This window comes from Falco biarmicus, chromosome W (genome assembly GCF_023638135.1).
Source record: "Falco biarmicus isolate bFalBia1 chromosome W, bFalBia1.pri, whole genome shotgun sequence".
Classification (NCBI taxonomy): Eukaryota; Metazoa; Chordata; class Aves; order Falconiformes; family Falconidae; genus Falco; species Falco biarmicus.
The window spans coordinates 23,700,446-23,724,675 of record NC_079310.1 but is presented as its reverse complement, the minus strand read 5'-3'; the positions used below and the strand labels follow the sequence as shown (position 1 = coordinate 23,724,675).

The window sequence follows — 24,230 nt, the reverse complement described above, 5'->3', positions numbered from 1 at the left end:
TGAGAAAGTTATTTGCAAGATATCACAAAATTATATGAACAGGTCCTGATCCTATTTGTTTCCAATTCAGTGGTGAAACTTCCATTTACCTGAATGAGAACAGATTTGAGGCCAGTGTGGTTAAGCCAGCTATATGTGACTTAGCACTTCTCAGATTGGTTCCTGTGCTGGGTTGACCTTGGCTGGCCACCATGTGCCCACCAAGCTGCTCTATCACTCCCCTTCCTCAACTGGACAGGGGGAGAAAATACAATAGAAAAGCTCATGGGTTGAAATAAGGACAGGGAGATTAAATTCATCACGCAATCTTCACAAACTTCACTTACATCAACAAAAAGAATTCCCCGGACCCAAGTCAAAATAACATAATCAGAACATTGACAAGGGTGTACAATTCACACATGCTTTACCCCTCATTCCTTCACAATTATGAGAAAAAAATTCCCACAGCTGTTCCACTCTCTAGCAATGTTCAGTCTGTGTTTTGCCTGTTACCTCTCCCAATTACTACCCTTATCTCTTAATTCCTGATAGCCCCACTTTGGGCAACAGAAATGCCTGTGGTTGATTGGCCTTGGCTGGCCATCAGGTGCCCATCAAGCTGCTCTATTGCTCCCCTCCATCAACAGAACAGGGGAAGAAAATACAACAAAAAACTCATGGGTCGCGATAAGGACACTTACTGGCATGGGCAAAAGAGACTCAACTTGGGGAAATTAATTTATTGCCAATTAATTGTAACATAGTAGGATAGTGAGAAATAAGAATAAAACTAAAAAACACTTTACTCCCACCCCTCCCTTCTTCCTGCGAGTTCCTGCCAGGAACCTGCTTCAGCGTAGGCTCTCCATGGACCGCAGCTTCCTTCAGCACATATCCACCTGCTCTGATGTGGGGTCCTCCACAGACTGCAGGTGGATATCTGCTCCACTGTTGTCCTCCACGGGCTGCAGTGGGACAGCCTCCCTCACCATGGTCTTCACCACGGGCTGCCAGGGAATCTCTGCTCCAGCAACTGGAGCACCTCCTCCCCCTCCTTCTGCACTGACTGGTGTCTGCATGATAGTTTCTCACACATTTTCACTCCTCTCAGCTGCTGTTGCATAGCATTTTTTACCCTTTCTTAAATGTTATCACAGAGGCACTACCAACTTTACTGATTGTCTCAGCTTTGTCCAGCAGTGAGTCTATCTTGGCGTTGGTTGAAACTGGTGAATTCTCACAGAAGCCACTCCTGCAGCCTCCAGCCCTTGCCATGTAAACCCAATACAGGGAAATAGATGTTATAGAATAATGTCTTGGCTTTTGCTAGGAAGGATTGCTAACATAAAAAGATGCATCTATTCATATTTACCATTATAAATTTTACTGGCAATCTTAGTTAGAAACCAATGCATGATGCAAATATGCTATGATTTGTTTACTTGAAATTATCATATTTCTAAATAATTCAGGTGATAATTATTAATTTTCTTTAAAGCCATAAGAGAAACATTGTCTGAGATTCTCTTGGTCCATGAAGTTGGAGAATGACTGACAAGAAAGTTCATGTTTTATATTTGTCCTGTGAATTCAGCTAGCTAATTTCCTAGGTCCAAATCCAGTCTTGTCTCAGTTTTCACCCATTTTGTTTTGTTTTCTTCATCTCACTTAATAAACAACAATTTTCCTTATTATTTTTTAAAAATACATGATCTATAGCAATGTTCTATAGCCTACCTAAGGATGCAAGCCTTTTGCTGTCAGTAACACAGAAGACCACAATTAGGGGAGTATTTGACTCTTATAACATTAGAGTGCAATAGTCCACTCCCTTACAAACTCAGCTGAGTAAGATTTCTTTTTCCCCCTTCTAATTAGTTTAGGATATTTTCTGAGACACACTTCTCCATTGCTCTAAGTCTATTCTATCATCTATCTGACCAAAAGCTTCCCATCTCTTTATTAACTTAAGCTGTTCTTTTCCACTTTTATCAGTGACCAAGAACCTGTGAAAAGGACTTCTGAGAAATGTAATTGTAAATTGCAAATCAAGTTAAAGACATCTGGCCCAGTTTAAGTGTAGGAAAAATTCAGAAGTCAGGGTCATTTTGATAGACTTAGAACTGACACATGGGAAAGCCAACTTCAAACCTCTAATTCTAAGAATACTGTTGTGCATCTACACATAGCGCCTAGGTCAAAGTTAATTTAAGGGCTGTGTGAATATACCTGCACATGCAAAGAGAAGCAGGAGGGGAGTTGTCTTTTGTTTCTTCCTGACAAAAAGACAGCCTGAAAGTTTTGTTTGTAGTTTTCCCAGCTTGTTTTCTTATTTTTAAAAACACCAGAAATAGTAATTCTCATCATCTCCTACTTCACTGATGCTTCCCTTGAATTCAGTGATGTGAATTGACAGAAGTTATAACCATTACCTGAAAGGAAGTCATATCAAACAAAAAAAGACTGGTAATTTAGATGTCAACAAAGACAAATAACTGAATAGTTTTTACATTGCCTAATCAAAGAATAAATCTTCCCTAATCAATTAATAACAAAAAATAACTCTCTACAGTCTAACGTGGAAAGCAAGGCAATGGACAAGTGAAACACTGTCAGTGGCTTAGACAATTTAAAATGTAGAAATACCATAAAGAGTACAAAACATTCAAAGTGTTTTCACCTAACAGACTAATGATTTTTACATTATTACTGACACTGATATAAATAAAAAAGAATACTCAGCTCATGTTCGAGAGGATCAGACGTAATTAACAGATGTTTCTAAACCTAAATCAATCTATTTAAAGGATTAATATTTTATTATTACCCAGCACTATCAGGGAAGGAAAGTTCCTGAAGTGAAATGCCAGTTCTAGCACTTTTGTGCATAGTATTCAATCACTAGGACCAAGTTTTTATTCTGTGTACATAAAATACTATTTAGAGATGCCTAGCAAACATAAGCCTTTTGCCACTTGAGCTGCGGCTTAGCAGCTCTGAAAATCATAGAATCATAAAATTGTTTAGGTTGGAAAAGACCTTTAAGATCATCAAGTCCAACTGTGAATTAATGCTTGGCTTTCTCTGTCTGTAGGCATGGCAAAACTCCCACTTGAAATCACTGCCCAGAGTATCCCTCTGGACCTGTTAGGTTCAGGAGCACACTTCTGAAGTGAACCTCCTGATTGTCCCTGCTTACCATGCATATGCTATTCATTAGCATCTAAGAATCCCCAAGTGAGGTACTGGATTCCTTTAGAATGAAATTAAGAAGGCAAATGGAAACGACGTACATCCTGAAAGATGTATTCCAAGACCACACAATACATTCAAGCCACAAACAGGCATTTAGTCCCTGAGATCAGAGTAGACCTGGTCTGAAGGAAAAAATAACTCCAACTCCTGGAACATGGGGAATCAGGATCTCAACATGTACTGTTTTGCCCTACAGACCCACTCTCTCCTGTCCACACTACTTGCTAATATAGACATAGCCTTTGCCTCCATTCCCCCACCTACAATCACTGGGACAGTAATTACCTACTTACCTGCCTCACCAAGGTGACAGACTAATTAGCTAGTGAATGTACAACACACCAAACATGTAAAGTGCAAACTAACTATTCCCTTTTATTAAAAATACTATTGAACTGCTACCATCCAAAAAGAAAGCAGAGTGAAAGCAAGAATTAATTTGGAATATCTTCAATTACTCTACTGTTAAACTTTATTCCAGTTTATTAAACTCTGATCATATTTATTTCATAAAAGTTGATAAAATTATGATACACCCACACAAAGTGCATTTGTTGATTTTAGTTAGGATACTGCTTTGTAAAGTAGAAGTCTGCCCTTATTACAGTAAAAGTTTTTCATAAGCCTGAGAAGGATATTTAATACTTATCAACCAAGAAAAAAAAGGCAGGCAAAAATTAACCGAATCTTTTTCAATGTAATTGCTACAAAACCAGAACCAACAATATTTTGTTAATCTATTCTATTTATTAATTCTTCCCTAATTTGACCAAAGATTATGTAAGGTATGTGAGGATATTAATTTAAAAACCCAGCATTTTCAAGAGTATCTTTAAGATATCTATTTAGCATTATATTAAGGCTTCCGAAGTTCCTTAACCAATCAGATTTCACAATACAGCAATAGTTTGTTATGAATTTGATGATCCAAACTCTCAGATCCTGCATGTGAGGCAGAAGACGATAGAGCAATACATGTACTATTAAAAAAAGTCACTCATTAGGTATGTGATGAGAACACATTTTCTACCTGGAAACTAGGGCTCTAAACTGAGGCTTTGACTTACACTCCAGATGTGCATCCTGCTGTTCTTTTTGAGAATGTCTTGATTTTAGCTGGGACAGAGTTAATTTTCTTCTTAGTAGCTGGTGCAGTGCTGTGTTTTGGCTCTGATGTGAGAACAATGTTGATAGGACACTGATGGTTTTAGTTGTTGCTGGGTGATGTTTATACTAAGTCAAGGACTTTTCAGTTTCTTGGGCTCTGCCAGCCAGAGGGCTGGAGGGGCATGGGAAATTGGGAGGGGACACAGCCAGGACAGGTGACATGAACTAGCCAAAGAGGTATTCCATACCATATGGTGTCATGCTGGGTATATAAACTGGGGGAGGAAGGAGGAAGGGGGGGACATCTGGCATTATGACGTTTGTCTTCCTGAGTAACCGTTACGCCTGATGGAGCCCTGCTTTCCTGGGGATGGCTGAACGCCTGCCTGCCCATGGGAAGTGCTGAATGAATTCCTTGCTTTGTTTTGCTTCTGTGCATAGCTTTTGCTTTATCTATTAAAATGTCTTTATGTCAACCCACGAGTTTTCTCACTTTTACTCTTCCAGGCCTCTCCCCCATCCCACTGTGGTGGGAGTGAGTGAGTGGCTTTGTGGTGCGTAGTCGCCAGCTGGGGTTAAACGAGACAGTGAATTTCACTGTCCTTAGCGGGGCCTTTTTCAGCTACTGTAAGACATGTTCAGTCTGAATTTCCCTTCACAGCAACAAGAAAAGAAAGAATGGTTTGGGATTTAGGCCCAACTCCACAAATGGAAAGTCTCAATGTATCTGTTCTGCTGTTCTGTATTTCTACTGTGCAAAATCCATACTGCCTCTGTTTTTTACATTTAAGTTCTCCAGATGGTTAGGATTTTGCTTCTGACATCCTAAAGTATCCTATTGTTGGCAAGACAAAGGAGTTTAATTCCACATTCTTAAGCATCAGAGTCCATAAACTAAAACATCTTTTTGCCTCCCAGAGGGGCTCATCTGACAGTTTATCTACCAAAGCAAGCTTATCATACAATGTGAGGGCAATTTCTCTGCTTCAAAATACAGACAAAGGAGGCAATAACCTCTTCTACATAAAACAGCTTAGTCTTTAGCAGAGTCATGCTGGATGTGGAAAAGTTTTAATTCATTTGCCTAATACAATTCAAACTCCCATCTTCAATCTTTCAAGAAAGCAAACTCGCTAGCAGTCTACACTATAGTATATCTTCCTTCCATATATTGAAAAGTAGGAAGCATCATCAGATTAAAGGCACAAAAACTACCATGTTCTCAATGTCAGTCAAAACTCAGAGTCCAGGCTTCTGATTCTGCCTTGACCTTGCAGGTCTCTATTATTTATGCATGTGCCTACTCACTAATCCTATTCTGCCTAGGCTTCTAAATCAGGTCAATGGGCAAATAATTCAGGTACTGAAGTGCTCCCTGATGGAGGACCCCATTCTCTCTGGGAATCCTGGAATGTCTTGAAATAGATTCTTCATCTACACAATGTGACATGATGAAGATAAATGAACGCATTCAGGTGTGCAAATCTGCCAATAGCTGCAGTGTAAGGAGCCAGTAACTAAAGATAGATGTATCGGAAATAAGCCCCTTGAATTTCAGCAGTTTTATACAGACATTTAGAGGATACAGTGACAGGAGCTTTCATAAACACATTCAAAAATATTAGTCAAAATTATTTCCAAACACCAGTATGACTGCATAGTCTAGAACATCTCATAATATGTTTTTTTCAGAACAAATGTCTACTGGTGCCATCAAAAATATTAATACCTCTCAGCAATCAGTACAAATGGGTAAAGAGTTTTATGCCAGTTTAGAGAGCTGAAATGAAGGGTCTGCTAAGTACCAGAGCCAGCACTGGGGGCAGTGGACTGTGTGCTGACACTAGGATTACTTCTTCCAGCTGTAGCAAGATCAGACCCATCCTCTTGTGGAAGATAGCTTTGGTCGTACAACTGACATATGCAAACAGTGTATACATGTAATGTAAGGGTAAATTTGCTGATTAACTAGGTTCTTTTCAACACAGACACACAATGCTACAGGTGAAATAAAAGCATTTTTGTCACCTGCATTTTTTAAAACTGCTGTAAATTTTCTTTTCCCCCCCTCACATTTGAATAGCTATATTTGTTATATTTTGTTTTCTGGTTCCTTTCATTTTCTGAACTGCTGCAACTTATTTCAAACACAATTTTTTGTCTAATTCTTTATGAACATTTCTAAGTTTTAGAAATATTTACAAGTAATATTTGCTGGATTACTCTGCTGTTACTCATGCAAACTAGTTTACAGAAGTCTCTATATTTATATTTTTTGTTGCATCTTTCAATGAAGTCCTATAAACAGTAATTTTTTAATGGAATTATAACAAGATGATGTTCCAAATATATTTAAATGTAAAGCTTAGTTCAGACATTTAGTGAAGCCTGGGTAACATGAAAATCTTACTACTCTTTGGCAAGCATTTCTAGTGCAACAAATTATTAAAAGCTACCACACTTTGGTACCTTGGTCTCTTTTCAATCTCAGCCTATAAATTGGATGATAAGATAGATGGGGAACAGTATCATCTACAAGAGTAATATCTCCTTCCTCCTCTCCTCCCCCAACTTGAATATTTAGTGTCAGTACGATACTTTTCCAAACAGAAAAGTTATTATATGCAAATACTGATTCAGAGTCCTCAGCTGAAGGCAAACTACTGATCATTTAGAAATAGAATCACCCAGTTGATAAAAGAATTATTTACTTTAAAAAAGAAAAATCTTAAGGAGATATTTAATCTCTCTGTCACGAACCTTACCCTCCTTACATACATACATAAACCAAAGAGCTCCTTTGCCTTTGGATTCACCGGTACATCAAATAGGAGATTTGGTTTACCTCAAAAGTTGGAAAGATGAACCACTAAAAGAAAAATGGAAGGGACCACATACCGTTTTACTGACTACCCACACAGCAGTGAAATTAGGAGGAGTCAACTCCTGGATACATTATACCCAAGTGAAGAAAGCACCTATAACAAAATAGTGGACCACTGAACAAAACAGAGACTGTAAATTAAAATTTACTAAGGTTTGATTAACTGTATAAAGGATTCTGGAAAACCATATCCTGACTTAGATTGTACTTAAGGATTAATTTTGTATTGTTGCATGCTAGTAATAAGAACAGTAGTAGTAACAGTGCACCCAGAAAAATATTAATATCCTTGTAACGAGAAATGGTACTAGAAATTTCTATCCTTTGCTTAGTTATGGTGATAGAACAATGTAGGAACCCTGAGAGGAAGCCATTAAAGGATCATTGGGAGGAAAATATGCATTTTTAAACTAATACAGAAAACAATACAAACAGTAAACAGAACCAATTGCAGGATCTGTACACACTTCCCAGAAGCCTCGGAAAGAGGAATACCTTTCTAATGTATCTTAGGGAGAATTATGGACAAATATGTCCTTTAATATAAGTTGAGGAATAGAAGAACAGGAATGGGAAACAACTACCCCTGATCTCCTAGAAAAATGATTGCACTTGTTTCCAAAGATGCAATCTGCTGAAAGGAACAGGTAAATTATATCAAAATAGACTGACATGCTGTAAGCATCTAAGGGGTGGGGGTGGGGGGTGAGTGTACCAAAGCAATAGAATATCTAACATGAGATACAGAAGGATGGCACTTCTACTGGCTTTGCTGAAATGTGGAAATGGCTGACCTCTTAGGTATCAGATTTAAGTTCATGGACAAAGAGATACACATTGTTATTGTAAGAGTTGTAATATTTTTAACTATATATGTATTAATTCAATGTACATGGAGATTATGTTTGACCTTGGGTGGACCAATTAATGAAAAGATGAGACTAATAGAAGGGAAAAATATCAATTATTCCTTTATAGTCTCAAAAGGGGGGATATGATATAAGAATTATTTACTTTAAAAAAGAAAAAGAGAAAGAAAGAAAGAAATATGTAAATAACTACACTGAAAAGCAGGAAAGAATCTGAAAAACAGAGGATACTAGTTAATTCTTACAGTTAACAAAACATGGCCTTGGAAGAAGGAACAGACAGCATAAATATGTCAAGCTGGGGCACAAGATAAACTGGTTAATGAGACTAAACAGAAAATTACTGGAACTACATGTGTACTATCCTAATTAGCATACTAGAAGATCCACCCTCGAGCAAAGAAAGCCCCCTACTAACAAAGCCCCTTCCCCACAGAACATGCCCCGTGTAAAAAAAGAACACCGTACCTTTAAATGGAGACAAGACTTTTAAGAACCAATGAGAATTAAGTGTGACTAAACATAATTGTAAACAGTTGTTCAAAGTGTATAAAAAGTTCTGCTATGTGTTGAGGTGTGCTATCTGTGTGGATTTACCACCTAGCACCCTTCTCTGCACAGACAAGCAATAAACAAACATCTCTACTCTGTGTGTGGATTGGCTCTTGCATGCACTGGGTGAAGAACCCAGATTTGGGATAACACAGAAGGAGCCAAGGCATAGTAATTAAGTGGTTCAAAGACAAATAGCAGTGTTGGTCTGACTCCCTGATAATTTGCAAAATCATATGCACTATAAAGCAAATGGGGGGGGGAACTACAAAAAAACCCCACAACCCAACCAACCACCACAGAAAAAAAAATCCAATATCCAAAACCTAGATCAGCCTGAATCAGTGTTTTGTTTGAGAAATGATGATGAGTGTGAATTCATTAAACTGATCCAGGAACAAAGCCTAATGTCTTTTCCAGCATTTTTCTGAAGAACTGTAATTACAATGAGATTGCTGAGAGGAGAATAAGACCCACGATATTTATCATTACAGAAATACTGTTAGCTTAAGAAAAGAAGAAACACTTCTAGGTGACATTTCTATCACAATGTAGAATTGCAATAGTCTGCATTATTAGAAAAGCAATCTACCTTGCTTGCTGACAGACTTAAAAGACTGCCAAATCCAGAACAAGATTATTGTGAAAGCATGAAATGCTTGAATTTGCAATATCAATTGGTCAGGGAGGCCCTCCACTTTGAAAGAATAATTTTCCCCTCTGTTCTGAGAGAAAATGCAAAGGGAAACAACTATTTCCTGTCTGGTTTTAAGTAGCCTTCCTATAGATTTAATCTCTTCAGTTAATGTAGGGGAATTCCTGGCAGAACAAGGGCATACTGTACCCTTGCAGGAGTTGGACAACCCTGGCCTGCAGATTGCATAGTTACTTTGAAAATCTTGTACTGTCCTTGAATAGGCAAATAAAGAATAATGAGCATTGTACAAGAGCAAAGACGGATGCCAAGCAAGATATGAAAACCACTAAGCTAGCACATCCTTATTAGGCGCTTGCAACATGAATACGTAATTAACAACCAATCAACAACTAACCTGAATACATAATTGTAGTCTAATCAACAAGTAACCTGAAGACATGATTGCAATCAACTAACCAATGATTGTTACCGTGTGAACACTGTATTAGAAGTATAAATATGACTAAATTGCTGAATAAAGTAGGACAACATGTAGCCACATTGGTGTGAGTGTTGTTACTCAGCTGACTCTCCGATTGGGACCCTCTTCAAGTTAAACTATCCAAATTTTAAAAGAGTGACAAAGATTCTGACCCATGATCTCCAGAATGAGGATTCATTAGTAAGGCAATTGAATAAAAAAGGAGAATGGCAGGAAGGTAAACCTTCCTTTACAACTGCAAACCTAAACTTAATTTCTAGACTTCCTCATTACAGTCCTCTCAATGAAGGAAACCTGGGATATTCTAGAGTACTTCAGCATAGAAGATATATTAAAAAACTAAGAGGATCAGTATACTTGGCTGGTAGAAAAATGCACACCTAAACCTTCAAGGTTTTCTCCATTTCTTCTGTTCAATAACATGGAAGTTATTTTTGGTTTGTTTTTTTTTTAAAACCATTTATTCTGTTGAGAAAAAGAGACTGAAAGACAAATCTTTATAGCAAACAAAGGCCTTAGTACATTTAAAGCAGGCTACTGGGAAAGGACAGAAAAAAGATAATCCAGTATTCAAATAGATTTTTCCCTATCATGTATGGATTTTCAGAGAGAAAGAAAATAGTATAGCATCAAAAAGCCAACTCTAATAATAGCCATTATTGGAATCAACTAAGGAGAGCCTGGGAAATTACTTGTCATCATTTTCTTTTTCAGCTCAAAATGTTCCACAGATTGAGGGCTCAGAAGACCACTACAAATAAAAACAAAACACAGGGATATAAAAGGAAAAATCAGAAATCTGCCTGCCCTTTTTAGAAAATAATGGCAAAGAGCCAAGCATGACTACTTGAAGACTAAAAGAGATCTATTTGTTAAGGCCTAAATCTCTTTAAGGATTTCGCTGCCTAGTAAGAACACTAAGCAGCAGTTTTACATTAAAAAAGGAACCTGCAGATAGATCTTGGCCTTTGCAAAGTCTCCTGACTTTGTAGCACACATGTTAGCAAGAGTGCTGGGAGGAAAAGAGAAGAGGGTATTTTTATCTTGTGTTACTTAAAGGTTTTGTTTTGTGAGGAAAGGGAATTTGCTGGCAGTAGACAGAGACCTCCTGAGCACTGGTCAGAAGAGCTGAAGTTATTTATCATGATCAAGCGTTATTTATCAGGATGTGTTGGTACTGCCCTGGGCTTATGCATACAATATCATTAAGTGTGGGAGAGGAGGATAGAGAATGTCTGAAGAGATATATGTGAGGAGGATGGAGAATGTCTGATCTGGCAAGAGATGAGAGAACAACTGGGTATTGCGTACTTCACATATGGCATTAGGGGCATTGCCAAACTGTGTGTACCTGAGTTGGAAGGTCTCAATCCTGCTGTGACTACTCTATTTGTAATTATTTGCCAAACCCCTTGCACAATGATACTGACCACACTGGGGATACTAACACCAGGTCAGTCCTGAAGGCTCCTTGGCTTACAGTCAACTACTTGAAGCTACATTCTGCTTCAGTCCTGTAGATGTTCAGGGATCAGTTGAAACATAGCCTTAGGATACCCAATAGAGCCCATAATCCAGAGTAAAAAAATATTCTGCTGTATACCCCAAATGATAGACTACCAGCACAGAGGCTTCTACTCCCTGAGAAGTGTGCTGGCCTACTACCGCTGGAAGCCCTCCAAACTGCAGAACTAAGGGTTTCACTGATTTTCCTCAAGTAGCCTGTCATAGTGACACAGGAGTGTCTGCAAAGTATTTTTTTTTTTTTTAAATCTCCGAGCACATGAGCAACTGATAAGTGACGGGCAGCATATTAAGATTCCAGCCATGCTAATTAAAGGTCTGGGTAAACTGGCAACATAGTTCATACACATCTGTAAGCTGATGCTGCAGCACACACACTGTGGACTCACTAACCCCAAAATCCCTGCCCACCAAGCAGAATGAGTCAGGGGTTTAAATGTTCTACTAGACAAGGAAACTAATTTCCAGGGGGTACAGGAGCTCAGGCTGCATGTATCAGTACTAGAGAGCAGGAGTCAAATCCCAACTATGCTTCAGCTGTGTTCATCCGCATCTGAAAATTATGCGCAATCTGCTGGTCACCACAGGCACACAGGACAATGTAGTCCCACAGGCCCCAAATCCTCATCTTGGTAAAATTAAGTCTGGCCACAACCAAAAGCTATACTGTGATCAGAGAGAGAAGGTATAGTGTAAGCATCCCAGACTGTTCCACTTGCAGTTAAGTCCTAGAACATTTAATTCCTTCAGAACAAGAACCATGCAGCTGTTTAAGGACACACTTGGACTCTTCACAGAAAATGCAGAAGGCATTATAACAGTCCTCCAAAGTCATTGTTTCTCAAAGTGTAACATGACACTTTTTTCATATTTCACATTAGTGCTAAATAACATTCACTAAGCACTGCCCCTTGCAGAAAGGCATTGGTGTATAGTTGTATAGTGCTCATGAGGTAGATGAGCCATGAGCACAGTGCATATAGTACATAACATAAGTCTGCAGGTATCCCAAGGGGTAGGATGCATACAGCTGGGATAGCTATTCCACTGAAGTGCACTGTATTTGGATGCAAGTCTCTGACAATAGATCAAGGGACTTGTTTATTTTTTAACACAGACAATGACAGCAAAATTGAACATATGTGAACATAATCTGTGAGCATCCACAGATGATACTTCAGTTTTGCTACGAAGCCAATAATCTTGATTCTTCCAAATCATAAATATCTAAACATCCTACATTTATTAGCTTGACACCCAATTTAAACAACAATCCCGTTCCACAACAGGAGAAAAAAAACACTACAACACCTAGAGGTGAACTGCTGGACAGGTAAAAAATATATGATAGAGGGTTTTAGTTTGGGGAACAGTCACTGGATGTATGTTGAAGATGGAGTTGAAGAGTTTGGATAGTTCTCATTGTTAAAAGGAACAACATTCAGAAAGACAGACTGGTCATAGAGGCCAGAGTATCATTTCACTACTGAAAGGGAAGAATGAGAGGGAAAACAATAGTGCACTTATTTATCAGGGGGGAAAATCAAAATAAGATTAAAATTAAATGAGAAAATTCAACTGTTTGTACAAAAATGCTAGACGTGTAAGTGATAAACCCCAAAACTTGCTAATATACAGATTAAATTTGAACAGGGAGGTATAACTGAAGTAAAGATTTACATGAGTGAAAGTTCAGTGATTAACATTTCTGTGCTTCAAAATTGGCTTCTAGCCAGTGATCTTTACGGTTTTCAGTTTAGATTCTAATAGATTTAAAAAATTGACACAAAAGCTGGAGCCATGACAAATGACCAAGTCACAAATGATTTGACAGACAACTAAGTGGGGCTCTTTAAACAATTAACTTTAATGAAAAGAGAAGGAGGTAATATTCTCCCAGGGCCACATAACTGATGCTAAAAGTCTCAATCAAATGACCTTGGAATTTCTGTATTTCAGAAATTATAATTTTCTAACACAGAAAAACACCATACAAAATACAGCTTAGCATATTAAGAAAAAGAACTTGTGGCAGAACTGAAGTAAAAACTTTTAGAGGATGTGATCATGACTTGATTACATTTGCTACGTGCAAGCAAAAGAAGTCCAAAACCAGTAGTACAATACTTCATGTTTCATGAGAGATATTTGAACAAAAGCTGACAGAATTAGGAGTGAGAACAACTGCATTTAAATTTAAAATAGGAACAACTGAGAGTCATTTCAGAACATTTCATTAACTAGCTAGACAGCCTCAATTCCACAAAACAAGAAAACCTGAAAAACAGTAAAAGCAGTCTGGATAAGAGGGGAAGTAAAAAGAGAACGTTGAAATAGATAAACCAAAACCTTGGGAAGTATTAAAAATTGTTAAAGGAAAAAAAAAGTCAAATGAAGAACTCCAGGGTTCCAGAGATTTTTGGGTGGGTTGTTTTTTAAACTTCACATTTTCATACAAAAAAAATATTTAAAACCACATCAGTCCTTCACTAAATGGATATGGCTCTTCATATTAACACAGAAAATCCATACATAGTTAATAAATATTTCTGTTTTGTTTTTAGGGAAACACAACGAAACAGTTTCCACTACAGCAGTTACTGAAGATGTTATAGAGCAGTTACTAACATTGTTACACAGGGTCAAGACATCTCTTATCAGAGTTTCAGAAGAACTGACTGAGAAGCCCTCCTGCCTTATAAGTCTTGAAATATCACCCCAAAAAAAAACAAAACCAAGGTTGGGAATAGGATGAGGGAGAGATTGCATACCAAGAGTTATGCAGTTACAACACTTCTAATGGTTTGGTTTATAAATGCAGCAGTTTTGAGGAGCTGGACTTCTGCTAAGCAACTGATTTGGTGTCATGGAACAAACAAACATAGCACACAGAGTTGTTTAAGCAGTAAATATCAAATTACATATGAGAAAGTCCTCAGCTCTGTTTCTAATAGGATCCTGGCGATACCCCCATCCTGATAAGAAACTTAAGTATCTAATCCACAAGACAGAAGAAAATTTTAAAATTATTACTGACAATACCTGTAGGTGACAAAAGCTGTAAACTGGTAAAATAAGAAGAGGATATGATGATGTGAAGTAATTGGAATAACCTGTAAACCAGGAACAGGCAGAAGCTGTGCTTCTGAATACAGCTAAACGTAAGGTTAACTATACAGGAAAGGAGAAAGCAGGTTGCAAACGATGAACCCACCCTGAAAAGCAATTATTTTGAAGAATACTTTAGTCATGGTAGAGTAGTCATCTAATCCTCAGGCATTCGTATTCACTCTCTCCCCTCCCCCTCAGAACCTGCTGAAGATACATAAGCCATTCCTTTGGTTTTGGCACTGTGATGGGTTGACCCTGGCCAGCAGCTAAGGCCCCACCCAGTCACTTGGTTGCTCCCCCCCACAGCAGGATGAGGAAAAGAATCAGAAGAGCAAAAGTTGAAAACTTGTGGATCAAGAAAAAACAGTTTAATAGGTGAAGCAAAAGCCACCACACGGGCAAGGAAAGCAAAATGATGACTTAATCCACTACTTCCCATCACCAGGCAGACACCTAGCCACTTCCTGGAAAACAGGGCCTCAGCATGCACAATAGTTATTTGGGAAGACAGATGCCATAACCACAAACATTTCCCCCCTTCCTCCTTCTTTCTCAGAGCTTTTATTGCTGAGCATGACATCATATGTTATGGAATTGCTGCCCTGTCTGTGTCCTTCCAAACTTCCTACTCATACACACTTATTCACTTGGGGGGGTGTGTGTGAAGAGGGCGCAGAGTGGGAGGAAAAAAAGATTTAAAAAGATAAAATCTTGACACTGTGAAAGCAATAACCAAAAAATCGGCGATATTCATCTCGAATTATTAATAAAATTGAATGTATTGTTAGCAGTTAGACTTTATGACAAGTAGAGCGAATGACTTGTTAAGGGTTAATTCCGGTATACAAGCACTTTGCTGTCCCGCTAAGCCCTTTGTTAAGCGCCTGCAAATCCTTTTGTTCAGAAAAGGAACTTCACTGAGGAAGCACCTCCACAAAACAGATGAGCTGATAGGAAGCTCAACACAAGCAATAAACTCAGCAAAACTAGGGGAAAGGTAATGGGGGAGATCGCAACCACCGACTCAAGAAACCAACTGACTCAAAAAGAAGTGGAGATTGAGCATGCGGACTAATTAATACAGGAAGCAAGAGAATTGCTTAAGAAATAGGAAACTGAGTACTAAGTAATGAAAGAGTTGTGTAACTTGTAACCAATGAAGGCTGATGTCTTTGTTGAAACGTATAAATAGTGTAAAGTTTTGACAATCGGAGAGCTAGGCATTTGAGTTACCACCTAGCTCCCTACTTTGCACAAACTGGAATAAAGAAATAAGGAATACCTCTACTCGGTGTGTGAATTGCTGCTGTGCACCGGGTAACAACATCAACACTGCTTTAGTCACAAATCGAAAACACAGCACCATATAGGCTGGTATGAGGAAAGTTAAGTCCATCCCAGCTAGACCCAGTACAAGCATTTAATCTTTGTTACTAGTATTGCCCTGGTCTATTTGATGAAGTGGCACACATTGTGCTCAGTAAATCCAGTATCAGAGTAAAAAAAAAAAAAAAAAAAAAAGTCCCATATTAGGTCTTCAGTTTCCTAAGCCTGATAAGTTCCTAAAAGTACAAGGAATGATGACATCTTTCACAACTTCTATGCATTTGAGGTTTTCTGGCTTTTAAATTAGCATTTACTGCTACAGAAACCTGTCTGACTTTCTGGCTGACACCCATTTACCCAGAAACACAGGTTGAAATAGTTTCACGCATTCTTATCCAACATTCTCTAACATAAGCAAGATAATTAATGTTCAGATTAAAGACTTAAGAGTTTAAATACTCTCAGAAGTATAAATTGGGAGAGGAGTGGCTGGAGAGCAGCCCTGCAGAAAGGGATCTGGGGGTGCTGGTCAACAGCAGGCTCAATAGGAGTCAGCAGTGCCCTGGCAGCCAAGAGGGCAAACTGCACCCTGGGGGGCATTAAGCACAGCATAACCAGCTGGTCTAAAGAGGTGATTATCCTGCTTATTCAGCATTGGTGCAGCCTCACCTTGAGTACTGTGTACAGTTCTGGGCCCCATAATTTAAGAAGGACGTTAAGGTCCTTGAACACATCAAAAACAGGGCAACAAAACTGGTGAAAGGGCTGGAGGGCACATCCAATGAGTAGTGGCTAAGGACTTTGGGTTTGTCTAGTTTGGAGAGAAGAGGGCTGAGGGGTCATTGCTCTCTCCACTTCCCCTCCTCAGGAAGCTGTAGAGGGAGGTGCTGAGCTCTTCTCCCTGGTATTCAGTGACAGGACACATGGGAATGGTTCAAAGCTGCTTCAGGGGAGGTTGACTTGATACTAGGAAGCATTTCTTTACTGAGAGGGTGGTCAAACACTGGAACAGGCTGCCTAGAGAGGTGGTCTATGCCCCATGCCTGTCAGTGTTTAAGAGGCATTTGGACAATGCTTTAACTTTTGGTCAGTCCTGAAGTGGTCAGGCAGTTGGACCATTGTAGTTGGATCATTGTAGGTCCCTTCAACTAAACTATTCTATTCTTAAATTTAGCTTGAAAAAAATATAAACAAACAAAAAACCCCACATCTATGTTTCTGAAACTTCCCCAGTAGCTTTTAAAACTTCCCAAACTGTAGTATCACTTAGACTCGTGCCCTTCAGTATTTCTTTGCACAGCATTAACACAATACTTAAAGCCTGCTGCATGGTTACTTCTTTGATCTTAAGAATACCGTATATATGACTTCATAGTATTTCCTATATTCAAGTCCTTCCTCAGCTTTGATATTGCTTTCTTGCTCTTGACTCTTGCTAGTCAGACTTTTTAAATAAGTAGAACAAATAAAAGGTGAATGTTGAAAAACTTCCCATAATTTTATTAGCAAGCTGTTAATAGTCTTGTTCAAGTATGAGAATACATCTTTCCTGAGTGTTATTCCATTCAGCAGAGTGAGAGAGAAACACATACCTTATAATGCTATTTTCACTCCTTTCTGGGATTAATTTTGCAGAGATTGTCATATTACTTCAAAAGAAATGCTGTCCCTTATGAAATTGTCATTGCCTTTATACACCAACAAAAATAATTTGAAGTAGCTAAAACCACAGAATTATTTAACATTAGAATATATACCCAAAAGCCCCTTCTCAAGAGATTCCTCTGTTCAGCATATGTTTCCCTCCTATATGAATTCAATATTGTTTTTAATGGGAAGTACAAATTTGGAGTCCCTTGGCCTTTTAACATATAAGCAAAATTAAGTTAGTCAGAATTCTTTGACTATTGAGGTTCTAAGCTAATTTCCATTAACTAGAGTAGATCACTTCTAAAGAAGGAAAATCAAAACAAAAAAAAAACCCAACCCACAAGAAAATCCTTTATAAGGGCTGAATATAAAATATTCCTTTATCACACATTAAAAAAAAAAATAATATGCTCTTTTCCAGGAAATGTGAAATCATGGTATCACATCAATATCAAATGACAATTCATGTTTTCCTCAAAACCAGTTATTTTTGTATATGGTTGTATATGTCTATAAATAGAATAATTAGTGTTTGTCATCCAGAATCAAATTAGATAACCTTAGAAACAGCTTCTCCAAAGTAAGAGATACTTACCAATCTAGTTTCAACACACAACATCAAGATATATATTAAGTATTTGTTTGTTTTCTAATCGTAAATACATACTGTTATAACTACTTTAAATTATTTTCAAGTGTTCAGTGTGAGTATAAGTATGGATCAATACAAGATAATAAGAAAAGGTTGCAATGCTCTTTCAAAATAATTGTGTTTTCTGATTTAATGAAAAGCAAAGAAAATAGCTAATTAGAATATACTGTCCAATATCAGAATTTTTTAATTGTGTGCATAAAACTGAAACTCACAGCATAATTTTACCTACTTATATAAGTAGACTGCATAGGTATTTCAGATTACAGGAAGAAGATTCATTGTTGGCTTGATGGGCCCACTTCAAGTTTTTTTTAAGTCTAAGTCTTTGCTAATTCACTGAGTTCTGCACACGAATCTCATTCAGCTAACACATGTATAAAAATAAAATAAAAAATATATATATATATCCTGTACGTTCAGAGAACAAAAAAATAGTCTTCCAGTTAAGACTAGTTGCAATTTCAAACGTTTTACCTCCCACCTGTTTCCTTTGGTAACATATAGAGAATGAAAGGATACTCATATTTGATACCTTGCTTCACTGACTCATCTGCTATTTCAAACAAAAAGAACACCTTTGCCATAAGAGCCATGTTTTGCACCTTACAATACCTGCAAGCATGATACAAAATAGCAAACACACTGTCAAGCCCTCCAATACTTAATTTTGCCAAAGCTTATAGATATAGACATAGCTAGCAAGATATTGATAATTATTTTCTTAGATACTCAAGATACTTTCCTGATGAGAAAATAATGCATAAGTATATACAGTGTACAGGCATAGTATGTCCAGTAGTGAAAGTTTATGGCTACAATATAACATTTAGGCCCAAACATTGCTTTCTGAGACCAGGCAAAACTTCCACTGATGACAGTAAAAATGATATATATAGAAAGCTAGAGCACATGGCTATTACTACTTAAAAATAAATACGTGCATACATGCTTAAAACACAGCCATGCAGAATACTGTACATTGTTTGGTACATACCAATATAAAACACTAAAACCACCTCTTTTTTGTACTACAACAATAAATGTTTTGACAACAGCAAAAGCAGATGGATATTAACAACTTTATGCTCTAGAGAACAATCAAATTGTTCAGTAGTAATGAAATCCAGAAGAACTTGAAAAATACAGGAGATTAAAACCAAATTCAGTGGAAGAATTAATTTGTTCCAAAGTACCTTAAACATTACAGCTAAGTTGTGCTAGCTGAACTATTACTATGTCTTTGTAATACATTTCAGTGCATATGTTAGAATTCTCACTTTTTAGAATTACAATTAAAAAAAAAGACACTTTGCTAAATTTTTAGAATAGATTGGAACAGGACAATGATGTTCAATGTAGTACCTAAAAGTGGTATTTTAATGTTTAATCATGGAGAGGTTGTATTTTTTAACTAATAATTTTAAATAATCCTACCATGCAAACAAAAGTTTTCCAGAAATTATTTTCAACATTTTAAACTCTTTGATCCCGTGAAAAGTAAAAAGATATCATTATTAATACACTATGCTGTGTATACCCTTCTTGTGTATCACACAGTAACAGTAACCTACACAGTTAGGAGGGAAATATTTCACTTTGCAAGGAAGCACTATAATTTCTACAAGTTAAGGAGGGGGAAAAAAATCCTCTTTTCTGACCCATATTTGCTACATATGTGCATTTGTATGTATGTCTAATTTTTAAACAAGAAAAAAATGTGGCATAGATATGTTCATTTTTTCCTTTTGTATTAATACCTTTTACTTTGCAACATCTTCAGAGCATGCACGGTCAATTAACACAGCTCAGCTTGTGTTCTCTATGATCAAAAGGATTTTGTCCCATGTTCAAAAGCCTCTAACCCACTTAGGCTTCTATGTCCAACAACACTTTTCAAAGTGGGACTGAGAAGTTGGCACTTTTGAAAAAAGTTTGCCTAACATTTACATAAAATAAAGTTAATACTGCTACTTTAAGTTTTGAAGGACAATGATATGTAGTGGGACAGTAGAGGTGAAGTCAAAAAAAATGGATGACTTTAAGCAATTTCAGACATTTATATTCCCAGTCTCACTATTTTAGTTATTATTTTCCTATTTTTAAATTGGTTTTGTCCATCTCAAACATATGAATGACCCAAACAAATAACACAAACTTAAGAAATTAACAAATGACTATGCTGGGGAAGCAGTGAGAGTGACTGAAAAAAGTACTGTCAGATACCCGAGAAACCCGCTAATTAAAACAAATTTTTAGAAAGTTTTGGTGTGGGGGCTCTTTTTTTTTTTTTTTTTTTTAATAAATTGAAACTTGAATCTGTCCAACCCTGTGATTTCAGCAGTGGTTCACTACTATACTGCATTTTACAAGATGAGATCATTAACTGTTAAACAACTGCACATGCACAAACACTTTCAATCAAATATATGATTGAGGCTGACAAAGTACAATACAAAAACTGTATACACAATAACAGTTTCTATACTGGTTTCTACTCAAATACAGATATGCTATTAAATATGAAGCAGAAGATTTACCTCTCAGTTTCTCATACATCATGCTTAAATCTTCAGAAACATGGTTTATACTGATATTGATATATGCAGAAAACATTCATATATGCAATCAGTGAGTTTTCTCCAAAACTTTCTAAGTGATGGCTTCTTATCTATTTGCTCTGAAAACCCCTTATTTCATTTGGCCTAAAGTAACGCCACAATTAGGCCCTAATCTACCATTACCTGTCCATACACTTAATATTACCAGTGGGTGGATCTTATAAAACAATATAAGTTCTGCACTACTGATTGTAGAACCAAATCTCTGAATTCCTTCTCTGGGTGGTATATGTTGGCATCATTCAATAGGTTTCATGCATTAACGGTTGGACTCAATGATCTTAAAGGCCTTTTCCAACCTAAAAGATTCTGATTCTTTAAAACTTGGGACAAATCTCTATTATTACTGCAGGATATTACTGCAGAAAACCAGGAAATGCAGAAACGATTTGGACCTGAATAACCTGAATAATAAATGTCAACTGCCTCTCCTGTAGCAAACGTATGTAGTTAAGTAATAATACTAAAATATCCATAAAATTAAACAAATGCAACCTATTTTATCTTGGGTTTAGATCTTGAAATAGCTACAGCACACACTTCCATCAACAAAAAATTAGGCCAAAATGAGACAGAACATTATTACTAGTAGCATTGTATCTGTCTCCACCCCTCCTTTTTCCACATCAGTTAAGGATCCTAATACCTTTCTCCATATACAGAAGACCAACTGTATTATTTAAAGTAGGAAATAACACATTCATAAGCAAGCATTAAAATAAATTCTGACTTCCTTTCAACTCTCCTTACCTTATTGAAAAAGCAGTTTATTCCCCCAATATAAATCATTACTTTCATGTACATTACCCAAGACAAAAGTCTGCCATAAGTGCCCCACATCCACTTGGAACATTCCCATTCATCCACATACCAAACACTGGTGCAGACATATTTCAAGGCCTGGTAGTCTAAGGTAGAAGCAGTATTACCACAAGAACTACATAATGTAGTAGAGCACATCAGATATAGACGAATGTATTTTAATTCAAAAGGCTTATTTTAGAACGAGCCAAATTCCTATTAAACAAGCATTGCCTTTGCACACTTGTGGCTTCAAAATAACCTCTGTTTTAATTAAATACAAATAATACAATAGATTTTATTTCCTGAACAATGGGTGGATTCCAAAGGTATTAAAGATCCTGTTATCCTCCAGCATACTTAAAGTTACTTCTCAGCTTCATGGATGCATCTGGGTCTTTATGGTTTCTTTCTCCTTTTGCTTTAAAAATCAGTCTACAATCTGGGCATAAGCCCCTTATCCCAGCTTGACTCATTAAATAAAAATCACAATTAAAAAAATGCAAACGGTGACCCAACAACTTTTCCAAGGCTCACAGAACAATGCAGATATTAAAGCCTGTCACTGCCAATCTGCAAAGCAACTCCCCCTGCGTGTTTTTTCATTAATCTGCTTCCTTACCATCACTCTCCTACACCCATCATCGCCAATGCTCCCCCAAAATCCCCACTCACCAATCATCCTTTCCCTCTCCATTTTGGAAGACCGGGTTTCCTACCATATCAACCCACCCATAGGAACCACAGTTATTTATCCAGCTACAAGCGCCTCGGCGAAGCCTGCACACGGACGCGCACACACACACAACGCTGCGGCGGAGAAACGACGAACGGGTCACCGCCGCCATCGCCACGGCCGCCTCGCGGCGAAGGTGGCGAGCGCCCGGGAGAAACCGAACCGACCGCGCCGTGTAATGCACCGGTGGAGCCAGCCGGAGGGAGCCCGGGGCGGCGATCTCTGGGTTGCACCCCCAGTGGCACTTAAAGGCGTGTGTGTCAACGGCGGCCCGCACTCACCCAGCAGCAGCAGCTTCAGTTCCCGACGGGCGTCCCGTTTGTCCCGGCGCAGCTGCCGCTCGATCTCGTCGTTGATCCGCCGGGCTTCCTTGGCTTCCTCGCTCAGGCAGCACGCCATGATGGACTCCAAAGTCATTCTTCCTAACTGATTCAGACACAACCCCCACCCTAAAAACGCGTGCACACACACACCCCACCACAGCACCAGCCCCGGGGGACACAAACACTCTCTGTCCGGGAGCCCCCACTCGGGCACTGCAGGGCTAGCGCAGGGAGCTGCCTCAATACCACACACAGGCAAAGAGAGGGGGGGCCCTGGCAGCACAGATCCCCCGTTCCCTGCCTCTAATAGTCGCCGCTTCCAACTCCTCCTTTCCTCTAAATTATGCACCAAGCAACATGAAATCATCCACCGCGGTAGCAGCAGTGCTATCTAGGCGAGCCAAGCTGCTCTGCACAAACACCCCTCTCCCTCTTTCCCTCACCACTACTTCTGCCACCGCCTCCTCCTCCTGCAACAAACGCGGTCCCCGAGTGTCCCTCGCAAACTACACTCCCACCGCCCTCCGAAGTAACCACCCTCCACGGAAATGCTAAATGCCGTTAATCCCTCCCCCCCTCACACACACTTCCCAGTCGCTCCCTCTGTCCTAAAGCGAGAGTTCGGCTGCTCGGAAAGTGGGCAAGTCCGCCGCCGCCCAGCAATCTCAGCATCCGCCTGACGGAAGAACTTCCTTACGGTGGATCTTTCTTCTAGGCGCGGTCATTTACCCCCTCTCGCGGGGAGAGCTGCTGTCGAAGAGCTGTCGCGGCTCCTTCCTGCCCTGACAGTAAGAAAGAGATAAGGAGGCGAGTAGAAAGGGCGCCACCAGAGAGTAAAAGAAGGCAGGCATAGACTGGGGCATGCACACCGTGAGCCCAGTTCTCCGGGCTTCTCAATGGCTTGGCTCCGCGGGCGTGGTGAGGCAGAAATATGGCGGACTGCCTCTCCTGCGCCGCTGCGCGCCGGCAATAAGCGGCTGGTAGAGCGAGGAACTCCCGGGATGCCGCTCTTGACTAAGCCCGGCGCTCGAAGACCGCCTCTGCCAGGCTCGCAACCATCGGGGAGGGTATGAGAGGGGAGTGGACGGTCTCTCACACCGAACGGCCGCGAGGAACACAGCTTTTTCTTATTTGTCCTGTAGGGCATATATATATGTAACATCCTGCACGTTTTATTTGCTTTTGCTACTTTTGGTTTTAGTCTATAATGCACATTTTTATTATATCCTTGCATTCTCTTCCTAGAAGAGACGTCTTCTTTCATAGGGAAAGGGGAAATGTAATAATTTACTTGAGGAGAGAAGTATCTTCTCCACCTTCAGCTGGAAATTAAGTTGTGGGAGATAAAATTATACTAGACACTAGTAACTTTTTATGCCGGTAATCCTGAAAATGGTATTTGAATAGTGCTGACATATACAGAAGAAATAAAATACATTTGCAACAAATAAAAACATTAGGATAGTTCCCTTGCTTATAAGAAGCTATAATTTCAAGGGATTGATATATTGCATTTTATATTCTGTTGTTGTGACCTTTATTCAACCAATGCTTTTAATTATCCTTTTTCACAACCCTAGACCAGCTTGCCTTCAATTCCAGTACTGGAAAGCCTGTCTTTACATAGCCTTTAGTAGCCTCCAGGGTGATAGCACACAGTTTGATAGACATATTAAGTTCTAGGTTTTGTGGATTTGT

General features: G+C 38.7%; 1 protein-coding gene across 1 annotated transcript in view; it reads right to left on the bottom strand.

The window, feature by feature from the left end:
* The window catches only part of LOC130141868 (guanine nucleotide-binding protein G(q) subunit alpha-like), a 134,344-nt gene extending 110,992 nt beyond the window's left edge, over positions 1–23,352 (bottom strand). Inside the window, exon 1 of the mRNA XM_056323112.1 lies at positions 22,491–23,352. Coding sequence (XP_056179087.1) covers positions 22,491–22,899 — 409 coding nt within the window. The 5' untranslated portion in view covers positions 22,900–23,352. The remainder of the gene's footprint in view (positions 1–22,490) is intronic.
* Positions 23,353–24,230: the final 878 nt, after the last annotated feature.